Source organism: Euleptes europaea, chromosome 13, assembly GCF_029931775.1.
Source record: "Euleptes europaea isolate rEulEur1 chromosome 13, rEulEur1.hap1, whole genome shotgun sequence".
NCBI classification, from domain to species: Eukaryota; Metazoa; Chordata; class Lepidosauria; order Squamata; family Sphaerodactylidae; genus Euleptes; species Euleptes europaea.
The window spans coordinates 49,223,082-49,251,077 of NC_079324.1; the positions used below are offsets into that span (position 1 = coordinate 49,223,082).

A 27,996-nucleotide genomic window follows, 5' to 3' on the forward strand; every position below is an offset into this window, starting at 1 on the left:
GTGGGGGGATCAGATGCTCTGCAAAAGCAGCGGGAAGTCTTCTGGGCCAATCCCACTCCTCCGTGCCCACCCTCATCCTACACCTGGGAGGCCAACGGGATTTGGCAGCCGAATCCACAGTTGTGATGTTTGAATTCCGACTCACTGGCCTCCTATTTCTTCTGCCTTGTTTCCCATTGTCAGCGCTGGCAGCCTTCCAGTTTGGATTTTTTTTTACCCGCTAATTGCCTTGCACGTTGCCTTACCAAAATGAATCAAATCAAAATGCTTTTCCTCGAGCATTAGATAAAGCAGGGGAAGGGTTTCTGGGTAATGAGCAGATGCTGCTAATGCAGGGGCCGTGGGGGCCTTGCCAGGGCTCCATCTGCTCCATGCTTGCCTGGCTCTGGCGCGCAGCCACGGCTTTGTGGGGGGACTGTTTGTTTTAACCCGCTGCCCTCTCCAGCTCTGATTTGCGCCACAGAAAGTTTTTTTTGTGTCGCAGCGGGGGATGCAAGAGGAAGTCGCTGCCCCTGTTTGTGCCTGTGCTCATCTGAACAAAGGCAGGCCTCTTCGTGGACTCCTGTAAGGATTACTAGAGAGTAGGTAGGGTGCTGCTGCCTTAGCAACCATGCATGAACATGTTGGCTCATGTGCTTTCAAAGAGGAGTCTAGGTACATGATAGCTGGGGGAATATTGATTACCTACCTTCCTTGCCATAGTGGTTAAGGTGTTGGACGAGGACCTGGGAAACTCAGGTTCATATCCCCACTCGCGCCATGGAAGTTTGCGGGGTGACCTTGGGCCAGTCACACATTCTCATCCCTGACCCTGGTAAGTATTTGCATGGGAGACCTCCAAGGAATACCAGGGTGACGCGGAAGCAGGCAATAGCAAACCACCTCCAAATGTCTCTTGCCTTGAAAACCCTACATGGTCGCCGTAAGTCAGCTGTAGGGAAGAACAAGGGGGAAAAACACCTTCCTTACCAGGGATAGAAGCATCCTAGGATACAAGTTCTATGGAAATATGACAACAACAATAATAGCATTTATATAGCCCTTTGAGTATTTGAGAGCCAGAGTGGTGTAGGGTGAGAAGGTTGGATCTCAACTGGAGACACCTGGCTACAGATCCCAACTAAGATACCAAGTTTGCCGAATGACCTGCAGCCAGTTGCTCTCCATCAGCCAACCTCACAGGGTTGGGAAGGGAGAAGGGCAGGATAAAAATGAAATAACATTGTAATCATTACAACAGGCCTGCAGGGTAGGCCACTTGTATCACCCCCATATTGGCCAAAACCATGAAAGTTTGGCTTGCCAAAAGCCACTTTAGTTTGTGGCAGAAGTGAGATTTAACCAAGGGCCTCTGTGGCTGCAGTGAAGTCTCTTAGCCATTACACTGCAGCGGTGTTCCACAGACAGGGGGGCCGTCGAGGCGGGATGCAGCATTGAAAAGCTTCAAGCTTTATCAAAGAAACGATCACCTTTGGGGATCGAGGGCATAAACAATATGGAGACATTTAAACCATGCGAAAACATATTTTACATCCCCATAACTTTGTTCTACACAAGCATGTCTTTCTCTTGCTGCACGAAACTGTCTGTCTCCCTCTCCTTGGCAACAGAAATGAACTGCCGCTCGTCTCTAGAAAAGCCATGTCCTTTATGTGTGTCCAAAACATGGTTTACCAAAGATCTTGGGTTGGATCCAGACTAAAGTTTTCACCAGTGGAACGGAACTTTCCTACCTCTTTCCACAAATTGCAGTTCAGTGATCTTCATGAAATGCTACTTGGGGGTGGGGAGGTGAGGGGTGGAAGATAGGCGAAGCCGATGAACAAGATGAGGGAGTGTGCGGAGGGAAGGGGGAAGGCTTGATTTAGTGTGAAGCTGGTAAGCACTCCCCGGTGCAACATCGCATGGGTTCAGGGTCTCTTTTAAATTGTGCTTTGCATTACAACACAATACCTACAAGGCATACCGGTGCTTGATGTGCCAAACTAAGCACGCATAGTTGTTTTGCGGGGGGTTGTGGCACAGTTTAAATGAGACGCCGAGCCCATGCAAAGTTGCAAAGGGAAGCTGTTCGTCTTGGCAGGATCTCATTTAAGTCATGCCCCAAATGCCCATACTTGCATCAAGCAAGCCTCATCATTACCTCTAAAACCCTCCATGGTCTTGCTCCCCCTTATCAAACACCCACTTTCAAGGTATAGATTGACCAAAAACCAGCAAAAGAAAGCTAAAACGTTGGCTCTGTCATAAGGTAGACGTTTTATTTGTACCCCACCTTAATCCCCAGTGGGGGAAACCGAGCAGTTTACATTGTTCTCCTCTCCTCCACTTTATCCTCATAGTAACTCTGTGAGGTAAGTAAGGATGAGAATGGGTGACTGGTCTATGGTCACCCAGCAAGCTTCCACAACAGAGTGAGTATTCAAACCTGGGTTTTCCAGGTTCTGGTCTGACCACTAGAGAGCCCCGTGGCGCAGAGTGTTAAGCTGCAGCACTGCAGTCAAAAGCTCTGCTCACGGCCTGAGTTCGATCCCGACGGAAGTCAGTTTCAGGTAGCCGGCTCAAGGTTGACTCCGCCTTCCATCCTTCCAAGGTCGGTAAAATGAGTACCCAGCTTGCTTGGGGTAAAGTGTAGACTGCTGGGGAAGGCAATGGCAAACCAACCCGTAAACGTAGTCTGCCTCGTAAACGTCGGGATGTGACATCACCCCATGGGTCAGTAATGACCCAGAGCTTGCACAAGGGACTACCTTTACCTTTAATCTGACCACTACACCGTACTGCCTCCCCCTTTGGGGGCTGCGTTCTGGGTTTTAAGTGGTTGGCTTTCTGCAGGAAAGCAGGCCTCAATCTGTTGTTCACAGCACTCTCCTAAAAGCGTTAGCTTGTTTTTAGAGTGCCTGGGTTGGCAGCGGCTGTTCTGTCTTTTATTCCCCATTCCAAAACCAGTTTAGCTGTTATTTACCTTTCAAACAATTAATGTAATTACTGCTACGGCTCAAAGTAAATTTAGGAAACTCTGCTCCGAGTGCCTTACGACTCCACTGGGGCAGTTTTAGTTGGGACTTCTGCTCTTTGATGGAAGCCTAATTGCAGTTTTGGCTCTGTTCACTCGGAGAGGCGGCTAATTGTTTAGGCAAATAGCAGATTAATTTAAATATGCATTGCTAATAAAAACCAAAATGGTCTCTCGTTCGGTTTTTGCTCCCAGGACGAGGAACATAAATATTCTGAGGGAGCACCATCAGATAGCTCTTGAGATGGCTGGCGTTCTTTCACAGAACGCTAGTGCATTCTAGGCACAGAAATAATTGTTCTTTTTCTTTTTTTCTGCAAAAGTGCACATAAATATACGTTTAAATTCATTTTGATACAATTTCATTAACGCACTTTGTCTTTGCTTCTTTTGGGATGGAAGAGACGCGTTTGCAAGCTGCGTAGCTTTCTGCTGGGACTTGGTACAACTTTTCAGGAACGAGGTCCACAGTTCAGAGGAAGAAATGGCTTTTCCAGGTCTGATCTTTCTTGTCATTCTGTATTGGAGTGACACAAAAGAGGGAGGGCAGGATGCAGCCAGGCATCCTACCTCTGTACCAAACTCTGTTGCTGGACAAGAGCCCCTACCTCCATCGACAGGGCCATCGCAGGAGGGAGGGAAGCAGCCCCGCTCAGTGGTAGTGGCTCAGTGGTAGAGCATCTGCTTGGCAGGCAGAAGGTCCCAGGCTCAATCCCCAGCATCTCCAGTTAAAGGGTCTGGGCAAGTAGGTGATGTGAAAGACCCCTGCCTGAGACCCTGGAGAGTTGCTGCTGGTCTGAGTAGACAATACTGACTTTGATGGGCCAAGGGTCTGATTCAGTAGAAGGCAGCTTCATGTGTTCATCCCCTGTTGCTGGTTCTCCATAGTAACTGGTTGGCCTCTGTGTGAGACAGGATGCTGTACTAGATGGACCCATGGTCTGATCCAGCAGGGCTCTTCTTATGTTCTTACCTCTTCGTTGTCTCTGGATCTGTCTCCCGTTGAGGAGCTCTTCCTCCAGCTTCCAACTTTCATTGATGGGGCTACAGGCTGGGATGTGAGGGCAGTCTGGCTGTGGCATCTGTCATCCCACTGATCACCAGTGTTGATTGGGCTGATCTGGCTGGCTAGGCGGGTGTCTCCTCCCTCCCTCACCGCTCCATGTGTGTCCTCCCGAAGCTGCGTGCTCGGTGGAAGAGGACGACCATGCCAGACAGAAGAAGTGTACCATTCTTGGGTCAAGAGTATATGATGGGGCTATAGGAGGGGGACAGGAAGCAACCACTGTGCTCGACTGAGATTCCCGCCCCCTCTCTAAGAAGTGAGTTTGGGTTTGGATCCAACCAGCTTTTCTGCTTATGAAAAGGAAAGAAAGAGACCCCTTTGACTATGCTGGGAATCATTGGAGCCAGCGTGGTGTAGTGGTTAAGAGCAGTGGTTTGGAGCGGTGGACTCAGATCTGGAGAACCGGGTTTGATTCCCCACTCCTCCGCATGAGCGGCAGAGGCTAATATGGTGAGCTGGATTTGTTTCCTCACTCCTACACACAAAGCCAGCTGGGGTGACCTTGGGCAAGTCACGCTCTCTCAGCCCCACCTCCCTCACAGGGTGTCTGTTGTGGGGAGGGGAAGGGAAGGCAGTTGTAAGCCGGTCTGAGTCTCCCTTAGGTGGTAGAGAAAGTTGGCATATAAAAACCAACTCTCCGTCTTCTTCTTCTTGGACCTGCACGTGGAAAGGGGGCTGCAGTAAAGAGGAGACCTGGGAGCAATTCAGCCACGAAGCTGGCTGGATCCAACCCTTTGATTGCCATTTGCGTGTGGGTTTTTTATTTTTATTTCCGTAAGCCTCTTCTGAATGGCTGAAAAGTAGGATAAAAACACAGCGAGACAGCCAGAGAACTCAACGTTATGACAAGTGAGTGGCTGCTGGCCGAAGCGGTGGCCTTGGACTCCTCTCTTTTCTCTGATGTATGAACATAATCCTTTGTCGCTTATGGCCATTAGTCGTTGCAACAAATAACAAACGTAGACATACGGAAGAATGATTGTGAAATTATTTTAAAAGCGCACAATAGAGACGTCCTTCCAGGGAGGCAGAAGGTTTTTTCACTTGTGATTCTGAATTAGCTTGTGCGGTTTACGGTGGCAGGCCGGAGATATTTGTGTCAACTCCGTTTGCCTGCCGCTGCAAATGCTCTTATTCTATAGGTGCCGCTGCAAATGCTCTTATTCTATAGGTGGTAAAGTTATTGCAGAGGTTACGGCTCAGTTGGCTCAACTCCCAATAAGAGAACAACGCAGAGAGAAATTTGTCTTGAGGGGCCTTTAAGAAGTAAACAGTATTCACTTAGAAATTTATACCCTGCTATTCTCCCCAGTGGGGACCCAAAGCAGCTTATAACATCATTCTTCCATCCTCAATTTTATCCTCACTACTGATCTATAAGACAGGTTGGGCTGAGAGTGTGGAGCTGGTCCAGGGTCACCTGGCAAGCATCTGTGTCAGAATGGAGCTTCAGACCTGGCTCTCCCAGGTCCTAGTCTGACACTAACCACTATCCATGCTGGCTCTCAGTATAAAATAGAATCATAGAGTTGGAAGGGACCACCAGGGTCATCTAGTCCAACCCCCTGCACAGTGTAGGAAATTCCAAACTACCTCCCACCCCCCACCCCCAGTGACCCCTACTCCATGCCCAGAAGACGGCCAAGATGCCTTCCCTCTCATAATCTGCTTAAGGTCATAGAATCAGCATTGCTGACAGATGGCCATCTAGCCTCTGCTTAAAAACCTCCAGGGAAGGAGCGCTTACCACCTCCCGAGGAAGCCTGTTCCACTGAGGAACGCTCTAACTGTTAGAAAATTCTTCCTAATGTCTAGACGGAAACTCTTTTCATTTGATTTCAACCCGTTGCTTCTGGTCTGACCTTCTGGGGCAACAGAAAACAACTCAGCACCCTCCTCCATATGACAGCCCTTCAAGTGCTTGATGATGGTTATCATATCCCCTCTCAGTCTTCTCCTCTTCAGGCTAAACATACCCAGCTCCTTCAACCTTTCCTCATAGGACTTGGTCTCCAGACCCCTCACCATCTTTGTTGTCCTCCTCTCCACGACAACCCAAGACACCTATAAAGTGACTGATATCTAACAGAACCTTAGGGTGTTCCCCATCAAACAGTGTTGATGGCATCATTAACCTAGTAAATGCTTTCCTTACTTCTGTAGTAACTGTTAGTGGTAACATCTTTGTGTTGTGATTCTCTGCCCCAGCTTCAATTTGCAGTCTTTTGCTTGTAAGATTGGACAAACATAGTTCAATGATGACACGTCATGAGTTTGGGATTACTACACATTACCTGAAAAGGTGGAGGAATGAGTCATAGGGCACTTATTTTCAGTAGCAGTCATAACATGGGAAACCACGAAGGAAGTCCAGGGTCGCGACACAGAGGCAGGCTAGTGGAAACTCCCTCTGAACGTCTCTTGCCTTGAAAACCCGATGGGGTTGCTATAAGTCGGCTTCAACCTGACGGCACTTTCCACCACCACATAAAATGTAGTTCCACCCTTAGGGGAAGGTGGTGATTATCCTACTCTTAATGCAAATTTAAGGTAAAAACTTGTGCCAAAATAATCCAGATTTCTATGCCAAGGAATCCTGTGACCTGTGTATATCATACAAATGGAGTAATTCTGCATGTATTTGTTTGTACATAGCATTATGTTCTGCTTCTGCTAGTCATGGGCAAGGGCAAGCAGCCATGCAAAGAACTGGAAATCTTCTTCATCTGCATTGACATCATCTAGCTTGACTTCCACACAGGCATTACCTGTGGCAGCCATAAGGGCTGGAAGCTTGATTATTCCAAACAAAATTGATTCTCAGGAAGCTATGAAGCCTGTAGCCTATGCTATATCTTCACTTTGATAGAATCCAGGCATAAATATATGGTGCTGACTGCATCCCTGTTTCAGGCTTGAACACATGAAGCTGCTTTATACTGAGTCAGACCCTTGGTCCATCAAAGTCAGTATTGTCTACTCAATTAATTCTTTGCATCTGTGTTCACTGTGGGAAGTGTGGGGGGCACATATGCCCATGGCACAGGAACATGACTTTATGCATGGGAATTTTACCCTGGATTCGATGCTCCCTTGACCCACGCTTTTCTAATCTGAATTCTCAAAATCCTATGCATAGTGGTTGTTTGCCTTGAAGAAAGTCCTGGAGAATCAGGGGTAAGTTTTTATGCTGCAGAATCACCAGCACAAATCCAGAGCATCTGAGTCCCTGCCCTGAGTCCCTGGTGGTTTGGAGTGGTGGAGTCTGATCTGGAGAACCGGGTTTGATTCCCTACTCCTCCACATGAGCTGGGTGACCTTGGGCAAGTCACACTCTCTCAGGGTGTCTGTGTTGTGGGGAGGGGAAGGGAAAGTGACTGTAAGCAGGTTTGGGTCTCCCTCAAGTGGTAGAGAAAGTCGGCATATAAAAAACAACTCTTCTTCTGCCCCTTGAAAACGCAGCTTTGCAAAGGGATGTACTAAAAGGAATGACAGGATTACTCAGACCGGCAGCAGCTCTCCAGGGTCTCAGGCAGAGGTCTTTCTCATCACCTACCTGCCTAGTCCCTTTAACTGGAGATGCCGGGGATTGAACCTGGGACCTTCTGCATGCCAAGCAGATGCTCTACCACTGAGCCACAGCCCCCCCCCCCAAGGCTTGATGGGGTGGTAGCTTTGGGCACTGATCCGAAAAGTTGGGTGTCTTTTTATTCTAGCCTCGCATCCCTCGGCTCAGTGGAGGAATTCAGTTCTGCGACACACATAGGTCCTGGTGATTTTCAAGGCTGTTCCTTGATTCCTTTATTCTTTGCTTCTTTTCCCCAGAATGCAAGTGCTGTAATCTAACACCTACAGCAATTAAACTGTGAGCTTGTCAGCTTCTAGCACCACAAGCTGCCAAGACTAGGTCTTAAGATCTTGAACACGATCTCCATAATACCTTTTATTAGGACCAATGTGCGAGAGCTTTCAATTTCACTAGAACCCTTCATTGGGCTGGTTGTTATTAAAAAATGCTTGAAAAGGTCTTGACCTGGGAATCTGCTTATCTCCTCTTATTTATTTTTTAAATTGTAAAAGCTAGCCTGAAGAAGAGTTCTGATGAGCTGGAAAGCTTGCGCCATACTTTGTGTCATTTCGGTTGGTCCTAATAAAAGGCATTCTGTGGATTTTTGTTTCTTGTCCTTAATTCTTTTGCTTCCGTTCCTCCCATATTTCCCCATCCTCAGTCTTCTCGCTCTTCCCCCTCCTTTTAGTGCAAGAGCTTAGTGTAAAATATCTCGCCTCTGCCTGCCAACTCCATAGTGCAGGCGGAAGTTATACATATGGAAGTTTGCAAATCACCCGGGATGCATTCTTTCACATAGCTACAGCAGAGCGGGTGAGTCCTGCTGTGTTCAGCAGGGCCTACTTGCAAGTAAATTTTCGTGGACTGTATGATATTTCCTTTTTTACACCTTTCGATGGCAACAAAACCCTCATGAAACTTGAGAATATTAATCAGATTTCCTGAGCGGTCTTTGCAGTGTCGGTTAGGCAGACTGTTATCACTGAAGGCATTCACTCTGCCAGTATTATGTACAGCTAGCATTCTCTTAAAATATAAGCATAGCAACCTCTCTGCCAACTTCTACATGTGCTTAGTTATTTACTAAAAGATACAGGCCGATTTCCAACCATTCCTAAAGCAGTGTATGCGCTAAACAAAAATCAGAGGGTTGGTAAAAAACCTAATAATACAAAGGATAACAATGGGTTACATACAAAAAATTAAAGCCTTAATACCTTGTAAATCATAAAACGTTCCAATAGAACCAGACGCGTTTCAGCCAGCAGGCCTTCCTCAGTGGTAGAAATTATTCAAATACACACCATAAAGTACACCATAAAGTACATCATGGAAATTTTTATGAATTACAATGTATTAAAACTTTGTTATGTTTTTTTTATATAACCCATTGTTATTCTGTCTATTATTAGTTTTTTTGTCTGCCTTCTTGGTTACCTGTTGTTTCTGGGTTGAAGTTCTGGGTTGAAGTTATTTCTTCCTCTTTCTGTTTAGGTTACATAAAGAGAGTCATTAAAAAAAATTAATGACCATGAAATAGTGATTCCGGCCATGATAATAAGGCTAGCAATCACAACCTAATTAAAAAAAGGTTCGTGTGAATAAGCTACAAGTTTTGGAGGAGAAGGGTATAAACCTGATAAATCAATGAGAATATTTTCAGACACTTTGGTAGGAGGAGTTCTTGGGGAGGGCACCTGCAAGGCCCTCCCGCGTGACCTCTTTATGTTCTAGAACTCAAAACTGGGTTTCATTTGCTGGAACTGGGGTGGCAGGATGTGTGGTCAGTGGTTAGAGCCAGTGTGGTGGAGTGGTTAAGAGCAGCGAACTCTAATCTGGAGAACCGAGTTGGTTTCCCCACTCTCCACATGAAGCTTGCTGGGTGACCTTGGGCTAGTCACAGTTCTCTCAGAACTCTCTCAGCCCCAGCTACCTCACAAGGTGTCTGTTGTGGGGAGAGGAAGGCAATCGTAAGCCGGTTTGAGACTCCTTAAAGACAGAGAAAATCGGGGTATAAAAAAACCCCTCTTCTTCATAGCTCACTTCTTGTGGCACCAAATTCCACAAGTTAATTTTTTGTTGTAGTTGCATGAAAAACTTCTTTTTTCATGTGCCCTGAAGTTATTGCCGATCAGCTTTATTGGATTGGTTCAGAGTTGTGGTGGACGCTCTTGTTGTTCATCTTGGTTTGACAGAACCGGCTCTACCTCAACTGGGTTTTGCGTTAAGCAGCACAAGTAAGACGTTTCTGTTCTCCCTCTTTCTTTTGCGGCATGCAGGGACGGTCAAGGTGTGGAGCCTGATGATTGGTCGGGAGCCCATCCATCATTACCAGCACAATCAAAAGATACACGCCGTGGCCCTTTCACCTGAGGGGGCAACTGTAGCAACGGCATCCGCCTTCCACATCAAAGTGGAAAGTGCCAACGACAAGGGGTACTGGGAGACCGTTGCAGACTTTGAACTCCAAAAACTGGTGAGTTTCTCCGTCGTCCCTGGCACACGCTGCATCCTGCAGCATCACATCAAAGGCCAGGGGGGTATGGTAATTCCTGTGTCTGTCATTGTCCATCACAAATATTGGTAGCTTGGTCAGAATATGAAGCACAAGTTTCTAGCCCTCATGGCTGCACTGGAGAGTTCTTCATATTTGTTGGCATTCTAAAATGTAGTTGGGATTTAGTTGAGGGGGGACATAATGGTGGGGGACAGGTTTCTGCCTCAAAGCAGGACCATCCCCTGTGCCCGCACCCCCACAAATTGCCCTGTGCAATCCAGACAGCATGGCACAAGCTATTGCTCAGCTCCTGTTCGCATTGATGGGGCCTGTCCTGGAGAACCTCCCAATGCAGGGGTCCCCAGTGTGGTACCCGTGAGCGCCACTGTGCCTGCCATCTCCTTTTCTGGGGCCCACCAAGTGTTTTTAGGAAGTGCATGGGGCCACATAAGGCTTTCTAAAATGTTGGTTTGGCAGCAGCTTCCACCACAACACAAGGATCTGCACTGTCTAACTGAAGTCAAGTCCTTCTCCTGTCACTCCACTCTTGAGAGCCACTTAAGTTGGAGGAAGGCTTCAAACTTTGCTCAGCGAAGTGGTGGGATAGGGGCAGGGTCCACCACCCAGCTTCTAGCTCCTGACTGTCTAGCTGGCCCTGTACCTTAGACTTGGGCAAGGGCCATAGCTCAGTGGTAGAGCATCTGCTTGGCATGCAGAAGGTCCCAGGTTCAATCCCCGGCATCCCCAGTTAAAGGGACTAGGCAAGTAGGTGATGTGAAAGACCTCTGCCTGAGACCCTGGAGAGCCGCTGCCGGTCTGAGCAGACAATACTGAGTTTGATGGACCAAGGGTCTGATTCAGTATAAGGCAGCTTCATGTGTGTTCAGACTTGCTATACATTCCCACAGGGAAAATTCCTAGCTTTGCTGGCAGCCAAAAGGACAAGAGACACACAGACCTGGGAGGAAAGAAAGGCAAATGAAAAAAAAACCAAGGCAAGAAAATGTCCAGACAAGGAAGCATTAGGGTAGAAAGCTAGCCTTGGTCGTAGTGCTTTAATGTAGTGATCAGAGTAAAGGGGGGAAGAAATCAGGTAGATGGGGCATGTGAGTTCCCCAAGCTGGCTGCCATGAGCTTTGTAGAAAGCAGATTGTGAATATTTTAATAAATTAAAAAACAACAGCAGCAGCAGCATAAGAAGATCCTTGCTGGATCAGACCAATGGCCCATCAAGTCCAGAATTCTGTTCACACAGTGGCCAAGCCACCCTTCTCTTCCAAAGTGATCATAGGGGGCAGGGATGATGGTGGAGGTAGGTAGGATAGACCCCCAAAACTAAGCCGCACAACATGGGGAATGGGTGCTAAGTCACCTTCTACACATTGAACCAGAGAGTACGGAGCTGGCTGCACCGCGTGATTGTGAGGCTCTGCAATGTAGTGGTAGAAGAAGAAGAGTTGGTTTTTATATGCCGACTTTCTCTACCACTTAAGGATGACTCAAACCGACTTACAGTCGCCTTCCCTTCCCCTTTCCACAACAGACACCCTGTGAGGTAGGTGGGGCTGAGAGAGCTCTAAGAGAACTGTGACTAGCCCAAGGTCACCCAGCTGGCTTCGTGTGTAGGAGTGGGGAAACAAATCCAGTTCACCAGATTAACCTCCACCGCTCATGTGGAGGAGTGGGGAATCAAACCCGGTTCTCCAGATCAGAGTCCACCACTCCAAACCACCGCTCTTAACCACTACACCATGCTGGCTAGATCAAGTCAAACCTCTTGCAGTATCTGAAACTATCTAAACTCTTGCAGGTCAACTCGCTTAACCTGGTCCCCAAAGTTACATGCTGTCCTGTAGCAGTCGCCGCCGCCGATGAGGCCGTTTACCTTCTGAAGGCAGGAGAACCCGCAAAAGTTCTGCATTCTGTCTACGGCCAGCCTGTCACGTGTCTGGACGTCTCAGCCAATGAGGCGGCGTTTGGAGTCAAAGGCTTCAGCTGGCTGATCAACGAAACCAACAAGGTACTTAAGCATTGCGTTCCATTGAATACTAAAATGGAGGGCCTTTGGCCCATTGAGGGTTATTTTTTTGTCACAAATGCCCTACAAGTGTTGAGTATCGTTGTGTTCTAAGGAAGAGCTTAGGGTGAGATGGTATCAGTTAGGAACAGGGATGTTACCACCTGCTCCCCCCACCTCTAGGAATTCGTCTTTTGATGGGAGGGTAGATCTATTGTTAGATATCATGGGTTTTAATTCTCGTGCAGTCTTCATGGTTTGCTATTGCAGGGAGGGGGGAAGGGTGAAATTGTAAGCCCCTTTGAGTCCACTTTGAGGACCATTATGTGTGTGTAAAGTGCCGTCAAGTCGCAGCGACTTATGGTGACCCCTTTTTGGGGGGTTTCATGGCAAGAGACTAACAGAGGTGGTTTGCCAGTGCCTTCCTCTGCACAGCAACCCTGGACTTCCTTGGTGATCTCCCATCCAAATACTCACCAGGGCTGAACCTGCTTAGCTTCTGAGATCTGACGAGATCAGGCTAGCCTGGGCCATCCAGGTCAGGGCGAGGACCATTATACATAAATAAAAAAAGTTTTGCACATCAAGTCAAGTCATTTATTTGCAGTCATAGACCATCAAACAAATTGAGTTTACATTACTGAATAATATAAAGTGAAAGTACAAAATACAATTAAAAATTTAAATGCTTAAAATGTAAAAAAAAATGCAGAGGTACATAGCTAATTAATATCAAAGAGAACAAAAGCTGTATATTATTAAAATTGGTATGCTTAATAATAGCAAAAGCTTGGTAAAATAAGTCTATCAGAAATAAGTCTACTCATTCTCAGTTTCTTCGGCTACTGTATAGACTCTGAGATTCTGAATCCTCTCTTTAGAAAGGATCTGCTTATCAGGAACAGGACCATGTTATATCTGTCCAAAATTACAAATCCTGAACATCGCAGAGCCTTTATGCTTCTTTGGCATAACACCCTGCCTTCCAGGTTCATAGATGGGATATATAATAAACGCCCATTAGAAGCACATAGATGCATGTGCAAACAGGATGCTCTTGAAACCACCGAACACGTGCTATTTGAGTGTAAATTATATGATCATATCTGCACAGGTTCATCTCTGAGAAAACAACGTCTAGCGCTCCTATCAGACACAATAGCTAACTTATTTGCTAGCATGGCCAGATTTGCTTGGTTAGCAATGAAAATAAGGCAAAGATCACTTAAGTCTATACAGTTTTGCACATCGTCATCCTAACAGCTCTGCAAGGCAACTCGACCAAATTCTCTTCCCGTAAGGAGGGAGCGTCACCTGTTTCTCTGGTGTCTTTTGAAAAGTGTTCGGAATCCTTCAACCTGTTTGCACCCACCCAAGGGTTACATTCATAAGTCCGTGACCTGCCAGCTTTACATTTTAATTTACCAGAAGTTGCGCATGGACCTGAGCATTCGGATTGGGCAATCCTCCAGGGTTCATTTGTTGTTTTCTCCAGGAGAGTGGCAAACTGCAGAAGTGTGAGAGCTCAGGGAAGAACCCCACCTTGTCGAAGCTCCCAGATGCAGGCGGCGCGAGATCCATAAGACAGGGAAAGAAGGGGGGGAGGAGGCAGCAGCTCTGCAGTATAGACAGTAGCCAGGAAGACCACACTGTCAACCAGTTGTCTTGAGAGGCCAGCTGATGAATAAGCAGCTACTTGTGAGTAAACACCTGCTGCACTAAGGACAGCTCTGCTCACGGGCAAGGCAGCAGATCAAGATGGTTGGCATGGCCATGCAGCCACCTATGTGTGAAGTGTAAAGTGCCATGAAGTGTCAAGCAACTTAGGGTTTTCAAGGCAAGAGATGAACAGAGGTGGTTTCCCATTGCCTGCTTCTGTGTAGCGACCCTGAACTTCCTTGGTGGTCTCCCATCCAAGTTCTAAAAGAAGAAGAAGAAGAGTTGGTTTTTATATGCCAACTGTCTCTACAAACTGGCTCACAATCACCTTTCCTTCCCCTCCCCACAACAGATACCCTGTGAGGTAGGTGGGGATGAGAGAGTGTGACTAGCCCAAGGTCACCCAGCTGGCATCATGTTTAGGAGTGGGGAAACAAATCCAGTTCACCAGATCAGCCTCCGCCGCTCTAGTAACCTTCCTTTGGCCACAAACCAGAAAGCCAGCTATTACCCCCCCCCCCAACAGCAATGCCCCAGTCACTAAGAAAGGCCAGGGCTATGTTAATAGACTGTATACATGCAACAGCAAAGTTCTCTGTCCAATCCAATATACGATACAAAAAGCTCCAACAGACTTGGACCACAGACTCTTCCATATAGAAGCCATAATGACCAAGGGGGAGAAACGGCTCTACAGAACCGCATATTTAGAAGGAACAAAGGATGGCCCCGTTGCCAAGATGAACACGTCTCCTTGCTTCACTGAGGCTCAGCAGAGGGAGTTAGGCGTTTTTTGGTTTTGTTTTGTTTTTTTGTACAGCAATAGGCCTCTAGAGGGAACTCTTTGCCTTTCTGTAGCGAACTTTAAATATTCTGCTTGCTGTATCTTCTTTCTGAGATGCTTTTTAAAAGCACCAAGACTCCTCAGTACTGGCCACATACTGAATGTGTCGCTTAATTTAGATGCATCGAATGCTTGGAGGAATTTAGAAGCCGGTTATAACCAGCAGCAGCGCATGGCTGCCCAGAGGATCCCCAGCTGCCTCTTCTTGCAACGCCCAGGGCTGCTTCACACATTGCAGGTGAACGAAATATGTGTGTGCACACTCGCATGTGCACACACATGTATTTGAAGCCACAACTTTCTCCTCAGGGAGCTGCCATCTACAGTCTTGAGGAAACTTAACAAGTAGCCGTATCAATAAACATGCAGTCCCCAGTGGAGCAAATAGGGGTTCCCTGGGGCATTTGGGAAAATTGGCGGTTGGGGGGGTGTTCCTACGCTCTTGCTCCTGATTAGAACTGGGCCTCCATGTGTCGGGGAGGCACGGAACTACCAGAACACCTGTGTGACCTGACCAGGGATATACTCAGGTAGAGTGGGGACCCTGACCTCCATTCCTGGGATGCTGCTAGGATCAAGGTAAATGTCAAAATCAAATAACCTCTGCTGCAATGCAGAAATACTATATCAAGAAACAGCACAAAGGCTCAAAGTTGCAGTACGATATTTTAATATAACTAACTACGCTATACATATCCTACAATGCTATGAACTACATACTCTACACTATAAGTATCCTACAGTGCTATATACTACACACATCCAAATAAGTATCAAGTACTATACAAAATTAATTGTCCCAAAGAACGTCATATACAGTAAGGCTATCAAAGTCCATCCAATAGGACAGGGGTGGGGAACCTTCGGCCCGCGGGCCATTTGGCTGTTGCCCGGGGAGTCTTCTGCGGAAGCCGCCATTGCTGCTGCAGGGCCGCCTGTATATATGTGAGGGGTGAGGGAGATGCCGCAGAGGCGTCTTCCCAATCGCGCCCGGCTGCTCGTGCAGCCTGGTGCTTGCTTGCTTCCTTCCTTGTTTGCTTCTTTGTTAGCTTGGGGTGGGGGGGAGCCGTGGAGGCGACTTCCTAATCACGCCCAGCTGCTCGTGCAGCCGGGTGCTTGTTTGCTTGTTTGGGGGGGGGCGGGGGAAAAGCCACCGTCTTCCCAATCGTGCCCAGCTGCTCGTGCAGCCAGGTGCTTGCTTCCTTCCTTCCCTGCTTGCTTCCTTGTTTGCTTGGGGGTGGGGGGGAGCCGCAGAGGTGACTTCCCAGTTGCGCCTGGCTGCTCATGCATCTGGGTGCTTGCTTGCTTCCTTGCTTCCTTGCTTTGCGGGGGGGGGGGGGGAGAAACCGCGGAGGTGACTTCCCAATCGTGCCTGGCTGCTTGTGCAGCCGGGTGCTTGCTTGCTTGCTTGCTAGGGGGGGCGGGGGAGAAGCTACAGCGGTTTCTCCCCATTGTGCTTGCATAAGTGTGTGTGTGGGGAGAAGCTGGGGAGGTTTGCGTGTGTGTGTGTGTGTGTGTGTGTGTGTGTGGGAGAAGCCGGGAAACCCTCTTTCTCTCCCTCTCTCTCTTTCCTTCCTTTCCTTCCTTCCTTCTTTCCCTCCGTCCCTCCCCTTCCTTCGCTGCATAGCCTCTGCTAGCGTTGCCAACCTCCAGATGGTGGCTGGAGACTTGGCAACCCTAGCCTCCCCCCCCCCGCAGGAGATCTATGCCTGCTATGGCCCCCGAATGATGTTATAAATATGCAAATGGCCCTTGGCAGGAAAAAGGTTCCCCACCCCTGCAATAGGATATTCAGAAGTACATCAACTGATGCACTGGAAAAGATGCCAATATAGCAATACCAACAAGTACGTGTCCTCTAGATTGTGTACACATTTCGTTCCTGGCTTCTTCAGCTTTTTGGTTATTAATAGCAAATTGGATTTGTGTAGTATATAGCATTGTAGGATACTTACAGTGTAGAGTGTATAGTTCATAGTATTGTAGGATACGTATAGTGTAGAGTAGTTAGTTATATTAAAATATTATACTGCAACTTTGAGCCTTCGTGCTGTTTCTTGATATAGGATCAAGGTAAAAGCAAGGTAGTAAGATCATCTCCAACCTGTGGACTTTAAGGCTCAAGTCTCTTTGTGCCTTTGAGCTCACAACTGCAGTGCTTTAGTGCCTATCGCAGATTGCTGTAGATCATCATTCCTTCTGCTGTGTAATGTTTAGGTCTCCTTATTGCACAAACATTCCCCCTGCACTTGTACAGGGGAAGCAGCATTTTCAATATAGTCCTCTGTGAAAATATTCTTTTTTAAAAAATAAGGAGTTTTTTTTTATTTACTTAATTTATACCCCACCTTTCTCCCCAGTGGGGGACCTTAAAACAGCTTCCATCATTCTCCTCTCCTCCATTTTATCCTCACAACAACACTGTGAGGGAGGTTAGGCTGAGACCGTGTGACTGGCCTAAGGTTACCCAGCAAGCTTCCATGGCAAAGTAGGGATTCAAACCCAGGGATTCAAACTCACAACCTCCCTGATTGTAGTCTGATACTCTCACCACTATACCACACTGGCTTTCACCAATATCAGGGAAGGTTGTGAGATATAGTGGTCGCTAGAAGCTTTATATGGCTTTAAAACAGAACACTGGATTTAGATGGCCCTTAAACCAGAAAAACTGAGCTGCTTATTAGGCTTTTTAAAATAAGGCATTTGTGACAGATTCAGGTAAACTGTTGTACCTGCTAGTTCTACCTGTACAGGGGGGGAAATCCTACATTAAGTGACCCTGGGCAGAACTGCAGACCACAGCCACCATGCATTCTTTCCCCATCAGGCTTGCATTTTGCATAATGAATTATGTTGTTTAATTTTTTTTAAAAAAAACATTGTATAAATGAGTGTGCTCAGAGCACTTTGCATGCATTATGTCGATAATACTTATTTCCAATCTGTAAGATAGATCACGATGGGGTAAGCCGTGTCAGTCTGTCTGTAGCAGTAGAAAAGAGCAAGAGTCCAGTAGCACCTTAAAGACTAACAAAAATTTCTGGCAGGGTATGAGCTTCCGTGAGTCACAGCTCACTTCTTCAGAATCCAATCTGTAAAATGGACTGGCGTTATCCCTTTATTAAAGGATCAGCATTGCTGGGCACCTCCTGAGGCCCCTGACCTAGCAGAGGGCTAACCAAAGACTTTTGGCCTATTTCCTCTCCAGGACTGGGAGACCGCCCCAAAAGCAATGTCGCAGGGGGGCGGCCTCTGCAATCATCAGAGCGAGGGGCTCGAAAGTGTGCAGAGGCATGGTCCGTTGTTCCCTTCTCCCAGCTGATGTGTTTGTGTGGGAGGGGGTGCATGTGCATGAGGAAGCAGCCTATTTGGGGCAGTGAAGAGCATCTTCTTGTGGGCTCCCCCACCCCCCCCATCTGGAGCTGGCCCTGTACGGAGAAGTGGGGACACTGAGGATAGGTGTGGGGGGAGGGGAAGAAAAAATAGGTAGTTTTGCCAAGGCCAACCAGTGGGGTATGATGACTGAGCAGAGATTTGAACTCGCAACTTCTTGCAGCACTCCGATACATCAGCTCTGGGGAAGCAGGGAATGTTCCTCTCTGCATTCAGCTTCATACAGAAGGACATGAAGAAAATGGAACTTGGTGGATAGAGAGGTGTCCTGAATCTGGCTTTGAGTTCCATATCTGCTATGGCTGTCTGCAAGTTGCTTTCCCCCCCCCTTGCCTTCATTTCCTCAGCAGTGAAAAAAATTGAATTTTGTGTATGTTATGATTCTGCAGAAGCGTGCCTGCCTGATTCCATGCTGGATGCAGAATCCAGCTGCTGAGAATCTCACATTTCATGTTTTGGTTTTGGTTTTGTTTCTGGTTTTTTTTGTTTTTGTTTTTTGTGAAATCTCAACAACCGGAGAGGGGGTGGCTGGATAAAATTGCCATTGAGGGTGGAGAGAAATGGGGCTTCCCTGCCCTTCCCTGTGAAATCAAAGATACTCAAAACAATAACATTTGCAAAACAAACAGGGTCAAAGAGGAGCAATTCTGTTCAGGTGTTCTATTTGCCTGGTTGATGCAGGTTGCAAAATTCAGCAGCTGCTTTTTGCTTCATTTTTATTTTTATTTTTTTGCCACAACGATTTGGATTACCCAGGAACATCATTTGATATTGTGGAGCGCACAGATCTCTGACAACAGAGGCTTACTTCAGAGGGAAATGATAAGGAACTCAAAGCTCTTAAAAATGGAAAAAACTCTATCCCGTAATCACAAACAGCCTAATGATGCACCATCAACATTGTAAATGCCTCTTGCTTGATCACTCTTGGAGTTTCCATTGGTGCACCACTTAACTATGGTATACCCTGAGTGGCATGGGGTGTCTTGGGAGGTGGAAAAGCGAGCTACTCTTTTAATGCCTCTGCTCTTCGTGCCTTGCTATGCAAGCCCTCATCTTCCTTCCAACAGGCTGTAGATCAGAAGACCAAAGGGCAGGGTTCGAGCCCCTAACAAAACTGGAAGGGGACAATCTGCTCACCACTCCCGTTCGGCGCGTGCGGGCTAATCACCTAATGTAGTTGCGAAGTCTTCGGCGCGCGTTGGCAGATGGTCTCGAGCAGCGCAGCAGCATGTATTCTAATCAGGGAGATGGGGCCGAAGGAGCCCAGACGGCTGGGATGTGTTTGACAAGGACGCGGGCTCGCCTGGCATCGCCGGCCCGGCTGACATCACGCCGGAAACTAATTACTAATGTCTATTACGATAATTATTCCCCAGACGTGAAAGGACTTTGCATTGGTTGATTACTCTGGTCAGAAGCTGGTGATCTTTCAGTAGATGAGCCTTTTGATATCAGAGACGTATTGGTGTGTTTTGGCTGTGTTGGGGAAGGGGATGGAAGCTTCCGTTCGCTCAGCAAGTCATGTTGCATTTTGTGTTTTCTGGAGCCAAGAGTCTACAGACTGTTGGCAAAAGTTTCATATCAGCTGGAGCACATTCAGACTAATTCCGTTCTTTGCTTCTTCGGTATGATACAATCACAGAGCCATTCCATACTAAGGCTGTTTACCAAATAATTTTTAGTTGTCTTATCTGCCTTTTAACTCATTAGTCAGTTAATTAAACTTGTTTGCGGAATACCAGATCAGCTGTAGATGCCCTTGGGAGGACTTGACACTTAACTAAAGGAGATCCTGGGTTGTCAAAAGGAGCATTCTCATATTTTGTTTTTCATGCCCTGTAACAGTCATGTTACAGTAACGGAGCATTGTTCGGCATGTGCACCTATACTGTGGCAGAACTTACCTGGCACCGAGATCTGACATCATCAATACGTGCCTCCATACCACATGTTTGTTTATTTATTTGTTTATTTATTTAGACTTGTATCCCTTCCTCATTCCCTGGCCAAGGCCGGGCTCAGGTCAGTCAACAACAAATCAACAAAGGTTTACCCAGAAGTACATGAAGAGGACATGCAGCCTCAGCCTGGGGTTGGAGAGTTTGGGGATTGATCAGGCCAGCTCAGGTCCTGAGAAGAAGGAATCAAAGCCAGGAGCTGGGAGATGGTGAAGGAGCTGAGCCAACAGGAGTGATGCCTCCCTAGCCTGGCAGAGACCTAACAGTATCAAGAACACCTTAGAGAAACCTTAACCCCAACCGTCTCCTTAACAGCCAGAGGGAGAGTGCACGATTAGAGGCTGTCTCACCCATAGGGTTGCCAGCTCTGGGCTGGGAAATACCTGGAGATTTTGGGGGTAGAGCCTGGAGAGGGAAGGATTTTGGGGAGGAGCGGGACCTCAGCAGGGTATAATGCCATAGAGTCCACCCTCCAAAGCAGCCATATTCTCCAGGAAAAATGGATCGTCTGGAGATCATTAGTAATAGAGGGAGATCTCCAAGTGCCACTTGGAGGTTGGCAACCCTACTCGCCCATCTCCCTGAAAGCCTGAATGTCCCCCATTCTGATGCTTTTAAAAGAGGGGGAAACAGACCGGTGGGGGTGAAATAACCAAGGCACAGGGCTCAGGTAGACCCCATGATAACCGGAAGTTGGTTTCAGGTAGCCGGCTCAAGGTTGACTCCGCCTTCCATCTTTCTGAGGTTGGTAAAATGAGTACTCAGTTTGCTGGGAGTAACGTGTAGACAACTGGGGAAGGCACTGGCAAACCACCCCGTAAACATAGTCTTTCTAGTAAATGTCGGGATGTGATGTCACCCCATGGGTCAGTAATGACCCTGTGCTTTACCTTTTAAAAGAGGGTAGCCCCCCCCCCCCAAATGCTGGCTGTATCCAGTATTTGTTTGTTTGTTTGTTTGTTTTCCTCTCTCTTTTGCCTCATGGAACAATTAACTAAAACTTCAGTTGCTTGCTCTGCTCAACCTGCAAACCTAATTTATATGTTTATAGTTTTCGCTTTCTCATGGATGAAATACCGGCACACTTTGCCCTACAAAGAATGTTATGTTATCATCTTAAATATATGCTGAAGATTGACAGATACACCGACCGAGAAAGTGGGAAACTACTATTGGTCCTAATAGGATGAGTGGAAGAGGGGGCTGTAATTAAAAAAAAAAAAACATTTTAGGCATTAGAGTTCTTTGTGGTTCCCACTGGCCGCAATATACAAGATCTGTCAGACAAAACGGGGGCTTGGCAATCTAACCTAAAATTATTTTAATTTGTGGTTTTTAGCTAATATTTATCTAAGAATTATATATCCCATAATTTATCTAAGAATTATATATTCCATAGTTTCAGGTATTGTATCTTTTTAAACTCCATCTTGTAATTGATATGAACATTTTAATGACTTTGCTGTATTAATAATAAATCTGAATCTGTGGTTCCCACTGAGAAGCATATTGGGATCCAAAAAGATCCAGATAATTTTTATTCAGATATAACCATGATTTCATATTCAGATATAAACTATTCTAATTTACCTACGATGGCTAAACGGAACCTCTGTTTCAGAGGTCATATGTCTTTGGGCTCCTTTGTAGTTTTTCTAGCTACTGGTTTTGTTCCTGTATCGAGATTTTAAGCATCAAATGTGGCCTGTTCGTTTTCAACAATTAGCATAGTATGGAGAGAATTCCAGATTCAATGTCATTAACAAAAACAAAAAACCTTTCTAGGTTTTCAGCTTTATTTAACCATGCATCTAAGTCAATTATTTGAAAACAGTACACCAGAGCACACGTGTGTGCTGTGTAAAATAAATACTTTAAAAATTTCCATGAGCCCAGAGTATCTACCCGCTTCCTGCATCTCTGCATGAGTCATTGCTGAGGCCTCGCCTCCTTCCTCTGCTAAATGGGGCGGAGTAATTCTGCACTGGAATATTGTTGGATGGAATGTAACTGGATTGGGAGCAACTGGATGATCCAGAAAGATAGAAAAACCCAACTGTTGGGTCTCTGCATGAGTCTCTGATCTGTTCTGGTAGAAAGCCCAGTGACTCCTGCAGAGGCACATGAGTGTGGACTCTTCATAAGACTTGATAAAAAGAATTGGGGAGTGCAAGAATTAAGAGTGCCTCCAACTTGTGGTCCAAATAAACAAGAATCTCATCTGTCAGAAATCTAGGAAACAATTATTCAGGTATGACATCCAGATTTGTTGATTATAAAATAAAATCATGCAGACACATGCCAGCTATTTGCCTACAGGTGTGCTCCTATTAAGCATGCAGGTGTACATCCAGTCCATATCTATTTACTTCTTAATATCACTTAGTTTTTTCCGGTAGCTGAATGTATTTGGTTTGTGCCAATCTTGACTGGAGCAGATTTCATTTTTTATTTGGACCCCTTTTCTACCGTGCCAGCTTAGTTGGAAAAGAGACAAAGTAAGTGGCCCTTGGAACAACCCCTTGACAGATGGTGCTAGGCCCGTTCAGTCTTATGAATCCTTACAAGGTGAATTTGGAGTTCTTTGTCAAGTCCCTTTGCATCTAACATTTTCACCCAACAACTCTGAATACTGAGGAGCATTCTAGGACCTCCAGAGCCAACCTACCTTTATCTGCCTCTCTGTCTTCAGCTCTCCCTCTCCCCCTCCAATGCCCCCAGCAGCCTCTACCTAGGAAACCTGTGGCCCAGTTGTATGGTGCTGGCTGCTGGGCCAGGCCCACTTGCATGGTAGGGAATGCTCAAGGATCTGTCCCCTCCTCAGACTCTACTACAAAATCTCCAGGAATTTTCCAGCCTGAAGCTGGCAACCCTCATCAGACCTAGCCCCAATGAGTCTTCCCTCAAACGTCAAAATAGGCCTAGAAAGAACCCTGCCCCTCCTTTTTTACTCACAGAAACCCAGCCTGAAATACTGAATTGCCTAGCAACAGCCACTGTGGGAATCTGTGGCTTAAAGCTACAGGGCTCCCTTTATTATTATTATTTGGGGGGGGGGAGTTAAATCCCCCAATGTGTTGTATTTTTATTTTTTTAGATTTCACATTTTTCTGCAAATCTGGGGCCCTTCTCGGGTTTGTAGAAAGATCTGTCTTGCTCATTTACATCTCCAGTCCCCGGAGTTAAATATCCAAAGATTTGGCGACTTCACTATTAGAATATTAGATAATAGCAACAACAACAACAACAACAACAAAAGATTTTAGTGTGATAGTGCTGTCTCTTTTAGGCCCAATTCTAAAGCACTTTCAGCATGAGTTTAGGACTAGTTAGTGGATATTCTCCAAGGCCTGGAGTATTTTATTTCTTTGCCTAGTGTACAATAAAAAAAAGAAACTTTGAAAATTACACCCTTGGTGACCGACAAACCCAATGGGCTACATTTCTGTCCAGAACATAGCAGCTGTTTACCAGATAAACTGAAGAAAGAGCCCGAGGCTATGGGTTTGAGATGAGTACAGGAGGCTCAGATTGGTTGCATCAAGAGACCCCTCTTGTCTCAATGCATAATAAAACAGGTTGCCCATTTTCTTTTCCTTTCTTGTCTTTTCCTTTTAGAGTCTGGAGGAATTACCCATCATGGATAATTTAAGTCTAGGCAATCCTTAAAGGAAGTAGGACCAGATCAGTCTTGAAGATGACCACAAAAACATTTTCTCCCCACCCCTGGCTAGCCCTATCTCAACAGATCTTGGAAGCTAAGCAGGGCCAACCCTGGTTAGTAACTGGATGGGAGGCCACCAAGGAATTCCAGGGTTCCTGTGCAGAGGAAGGCACTAGCAAACCGCCTGTGTTAGTCTCTTGCCTTAAAAACAGGAAACATTACCTGAATCTCTGATGTATTAAGTTATCAGCTTCCAGATACTCATGTGTTAAAACTTTTCTTGTTGATCACGAGAGCTAGAAACGTTCTCCACTTTTCAAAATAAAGTTCAGGTTCACAGGGTTATGTTTTGAGGCCCCATGGCACTGTGTTACGGGTTTAGTTTTAGTTTGGAGAAGGCCCATGTGGATCTTCATCCAAAAAACCAACTAAAAAGCATCTCCCAACAAAACCATCGGAGGAAGACAGTGAACATCAAGAAGAGGAAGATAAAATTGGACAAGCGGCAGCTTTGGACACTGCGTTGTAAACACTGGAAATGGAAACAGTAGAAATGCTGTTGGTCAACATTAATGGACTAAATTCTCCCATCAAGAGAAGAAAAACCTTTCATAAACTACACAGACTTTCTAAAGATATTGTTGCGTCCCTTTGTTCTTTCATTGCGTTATCTTTGGTTTGCACGTGTTAGGGTGAAACCATGCGAAATGTTGGCGATCAGTGGACAAAATTCCTAATTGGAAGACCCAACCTGGATCAAGATTGTGGTGTAAGGAGAGGAAGTGTTTTACTGTTTCTTCCTGTAGTTCTTTTTTTCCCTGAGCTCACACTCTGCCATGTTTCCTTGAGCAGAGCAAATAGCAAAGTCTGGGGGCCTCAGTTAAAAATCCTTCCCCCTGACTTCAGAAGAAACAACAGAAACTAAGCTCGAGACACATTCACGGATCTTCCATCACTTCCACCTGGTTTGATTCAGAGATCAGCACCTCAAACTGACAATTCAGTTCCTTGGACGCTCACCGAACTCACAAAAGCAAGACCCTTTGCTCGCTTTGCGCTCTTCCGCCTTGTCCCGACCTGGCGCGAGAGAACAACCGCGGTGTTTGGTAGATGGGCAAAGGCTCCCTCTCCCATTTGTCTTTGTCCACAGGTTAAACGAGTCGGGTGACCTCCTTTCTGCCTCCAGCAGACATCTGCCCACATCCCAACCTTGTCGGGTTTGGCAGTTCTCCTGGGTTGGCAGGCTGCTCTCAGGAAAGGTCCATGGCAGAAACAGCAGGGGTTGCAGGTGCTCTGGCAGGCTTTGCCACTGCAGCCCGGGCACTGTCTGCGCGCATGATGTCTGGCTCAACTCGGAGATGACAGCTTTCTGCCGATTGCTTTGACTCTCTTCATACAAAAAAAATTGAAAGGAGACAAATCTTTTTTTAAAAAAAAAAAATTCCCCACTCATTTATATGGCAAGGTTAGGTACTTGGAAGAGGGTGTTTTGTTTTGGGGTTTTTTGCATTCCCGGTGGCTACGGAGTTAGAAACGTGTGTGGCTTCAGCTTGTTTCCCCAGCCCGCCTCTTTGAGCATTGCACAGGTATGCTCGACACCTGAGAGAGATCTTGAGTGGGCATGTGTGCGTGCGCACCGGCGCTGATGGAAAGTAACCTCTGGGATGGCATGAAAGTCAATTTTCTGCATGTTCCTAGATGAGGTAGCATTCCCCATGCTGCATGCTGACTTCTCCCTGGAAGCAGGTTGCAAGATTTTCAGTCTGGCTGGCTGCTTGTCAAGGAATTACATCATATCGGAGTAAACTGCTTTTAAATCAAACATCCATTATTCATGCATATTAACTGCTTTATGTTTCTCTCCCCCCCTTTTTTTCATTCCACACCTCCCTCCCTTCCCACTCCCACCTCCCCCACATTGGCTCTTCTGTGTAGATTTACTCTTTTCTCAGCCCCCATGTCCAATTCCTATTCCCCCCCCATAGATCTTCCAAATCTTAGCTCATCTGTAAATTTATTATCGAACGCATGCACTTTCTCTCTTTCTCTCTCTGACTCCCTGCTGGTGTTCATGTGCTGACTGTGCATTCGTTACTCGCCAGGCATCCTGGGATAATGCTGGTGCTCAGCATCAGCTGTGCAGTAGCCGCACTAAACCGCCGCTTTCAGTTGCCATCCTAAAGCCAGCATGGTGTAGTGTTTAAGAGTGGTGGTTTGGAGTGGGGGACTCTCATCTGGAGAACTGGGTTCGATTCCCCACTCCTCCACATGAGTGGCGAACGCTAATCTGGGGAACTGGGTTAGTTTCCCCACCCCTACACATGAAGCCAGCTGGGTGACCTTGGGCTAGTCACAGTTCTCTTAGAGCTCTCAGCCCCACCTACCTCACAGGGTGTCTGTTGTGGGGAGGGGAAGGGTAGGTGATCGTAAGCCGGCTTGATTCTTCCTTAAGTGGTGGAGAATGTCGGCATATAAAAACCCACTCTTCTTCAACTTCAACTTTGCCATTGTGAATACTGAGAGAAGTCACACTGGCAGCCATTGTGACTTGTTTATTTGTGCTTGTATCCTGCTTTTCAACACAAGTGTTCTCAGGGTGGTTTCTATTTAAGTGTTTAAAACAATAAAGGGATGTCCTCTGACTGAGATGGGTGCAGGCGTGATGGGGGGAACTGGCTTCTTCCTGCCATCCCTGTGATGGCTCAATCACAGTGTGATTGAGAGCCGGCGTGGTGTACTGGTTAAGAGCAGCGGACTCAGATCTGGAGAAGCGTGTTGGTTCCCCACTCCACATGAGTGTGTGTGTGTAAAGTGCCGTCAAGTCGCAGCCGACTTATGGTGACCCCTTTTTGGGGTTTTCATGGCAAGAGACTAACAGAGGTGGTTTGCCAGTGCCTTCCTCTGCACAGCAACCCTGGTATTCCTTGGTGGTCTTCCATCCAAATGCTAACCAGGGCTGACCCTGCTTAGCTTCTGAGATCTGACGAGATCAGGCTAGCCTGGGCCATCCAGGTCAGGGTGATGTCTAACACGTTCAAACCAAATTAGTGTCCCCCATATGAGTGGGAGACACTAATTTGGTGAACTGAATTTGTTTCCCCACTCCACACAAAGCCAGCTGGGTGACCTTGGGCTAGTCACACTCTCTCAGCCCCACCTACCTCACACGGTGTCTGTTGTGGGGAGAGGAAGGGAAGGTGATTGTAAGCCGGTTTGATTCTCCCTTAAGTAGTAGAGAAAGTCGGTATAAAAAAGCCAGCTCTCCTCCTTCTTCTTCCTGGTTTTGACCCTGAAGGTCTGGGTCCTTTATTCAAATCAAGAAGCACCTTGGAGATTGAATCCTACCTTAGACTGATGACCAGCAGCTCTTCTTCTTCAATATTGTCTACTCTGGCTGGTAGCAACTCTCCAACGTCTCCGGCAGAGAAAGGTCTTTTCTCACACCAGCTACCTGCGACCTTTCATCTGGAGGCGCCAGGGGTTGAACCCGGGTCTTTGTGCATTCAAAGCATGTAAGCTTTGGGGCTTCTCATAATTCTCCCATATGTACCTCTCCATGTCCCTATGGACACTGTTTTCTGTGTTTTTGTCCTTTGCTTGATAAAGAACAAAGAAAAGGTATATAGCTGAGTCCTTAAAGGGATGGGGCCCACTCTTTGGAACTTCCTGCCAAGAGATCTGTTCTTTCATGGTATGCTTTTTGATGCCAGTGGAAACTGTAACTGTTCCTTCAGCCTTTTGTTAACTAATTTATTAAGTTTTCTGGGTTGGCTTTAGCTGTTTGGACTGGCTTGGTATTAAGAATAGTTCTATTTAATTTTTGCTTTTGTGCATTTGGTAGGTACATTGCATGTACCCAGTATCTCATATTTGGTGGGGTGTTCTACCATGAAGCATGGAGGTTCCATTTAACTATGAGCGCGCGCGCACACACACACACACACACACACACACACACACAGCTGCCTTATACTGAATCAGATCATTGGTCCATCAAGGTCAGTATTGCCTATTCAGACTGACAGCAGCTGTTCTCCAGACTCACATCATTTACTCCCTGGTCCTTTCAACTGGAGTTGCCAGGGATTGAACCTGAGACCTTCTGCACGCAAACCAGATGTAAGCCACAGCCCCCCTATCATTATGGCAAAAGTCATTATCCTTGAAATTCAAGTGCTTCTTGAATTTGGCCAAATAGTTTTTTTTTTTTTTTTTTTTTTAAAGGAAAAAGAAAACCCTCTCCGAGCGAAATCTGAAATCTTGGAAAACTGCTTGCGGAAAGGATCCCTTAATATTATATTAATATAA

The 27,996-nt window shown here is 46.5% G+C and overlaps 1 protein-coding gene across 1 annotated transcript in view; it reads left to right on the forward strand.

The window, feature by feature from the left end:
- Window positions 1–27,996, forward strand: part of FBXW8 (F-box and WD repeat domain containing 8) — a 102,146-nt gene that overhangs the window by 53,731 nt on the left and 20,419 nt on the right. Inside the window, exons 6-7 of the mRNA XM_056859593.1 lie at window positions 9,930–10,126; window positions 11,958–12,167. Coding sequence (XP_056715571.1) covers window positions 9,930–10,126; window positions 11,958–12,167 — 407 coding nt within the window. The remainder of the gene's footprint in view (window positions 1–9,929; window positions 10,127–11,957; window positions 12,168–27,996) is intronic.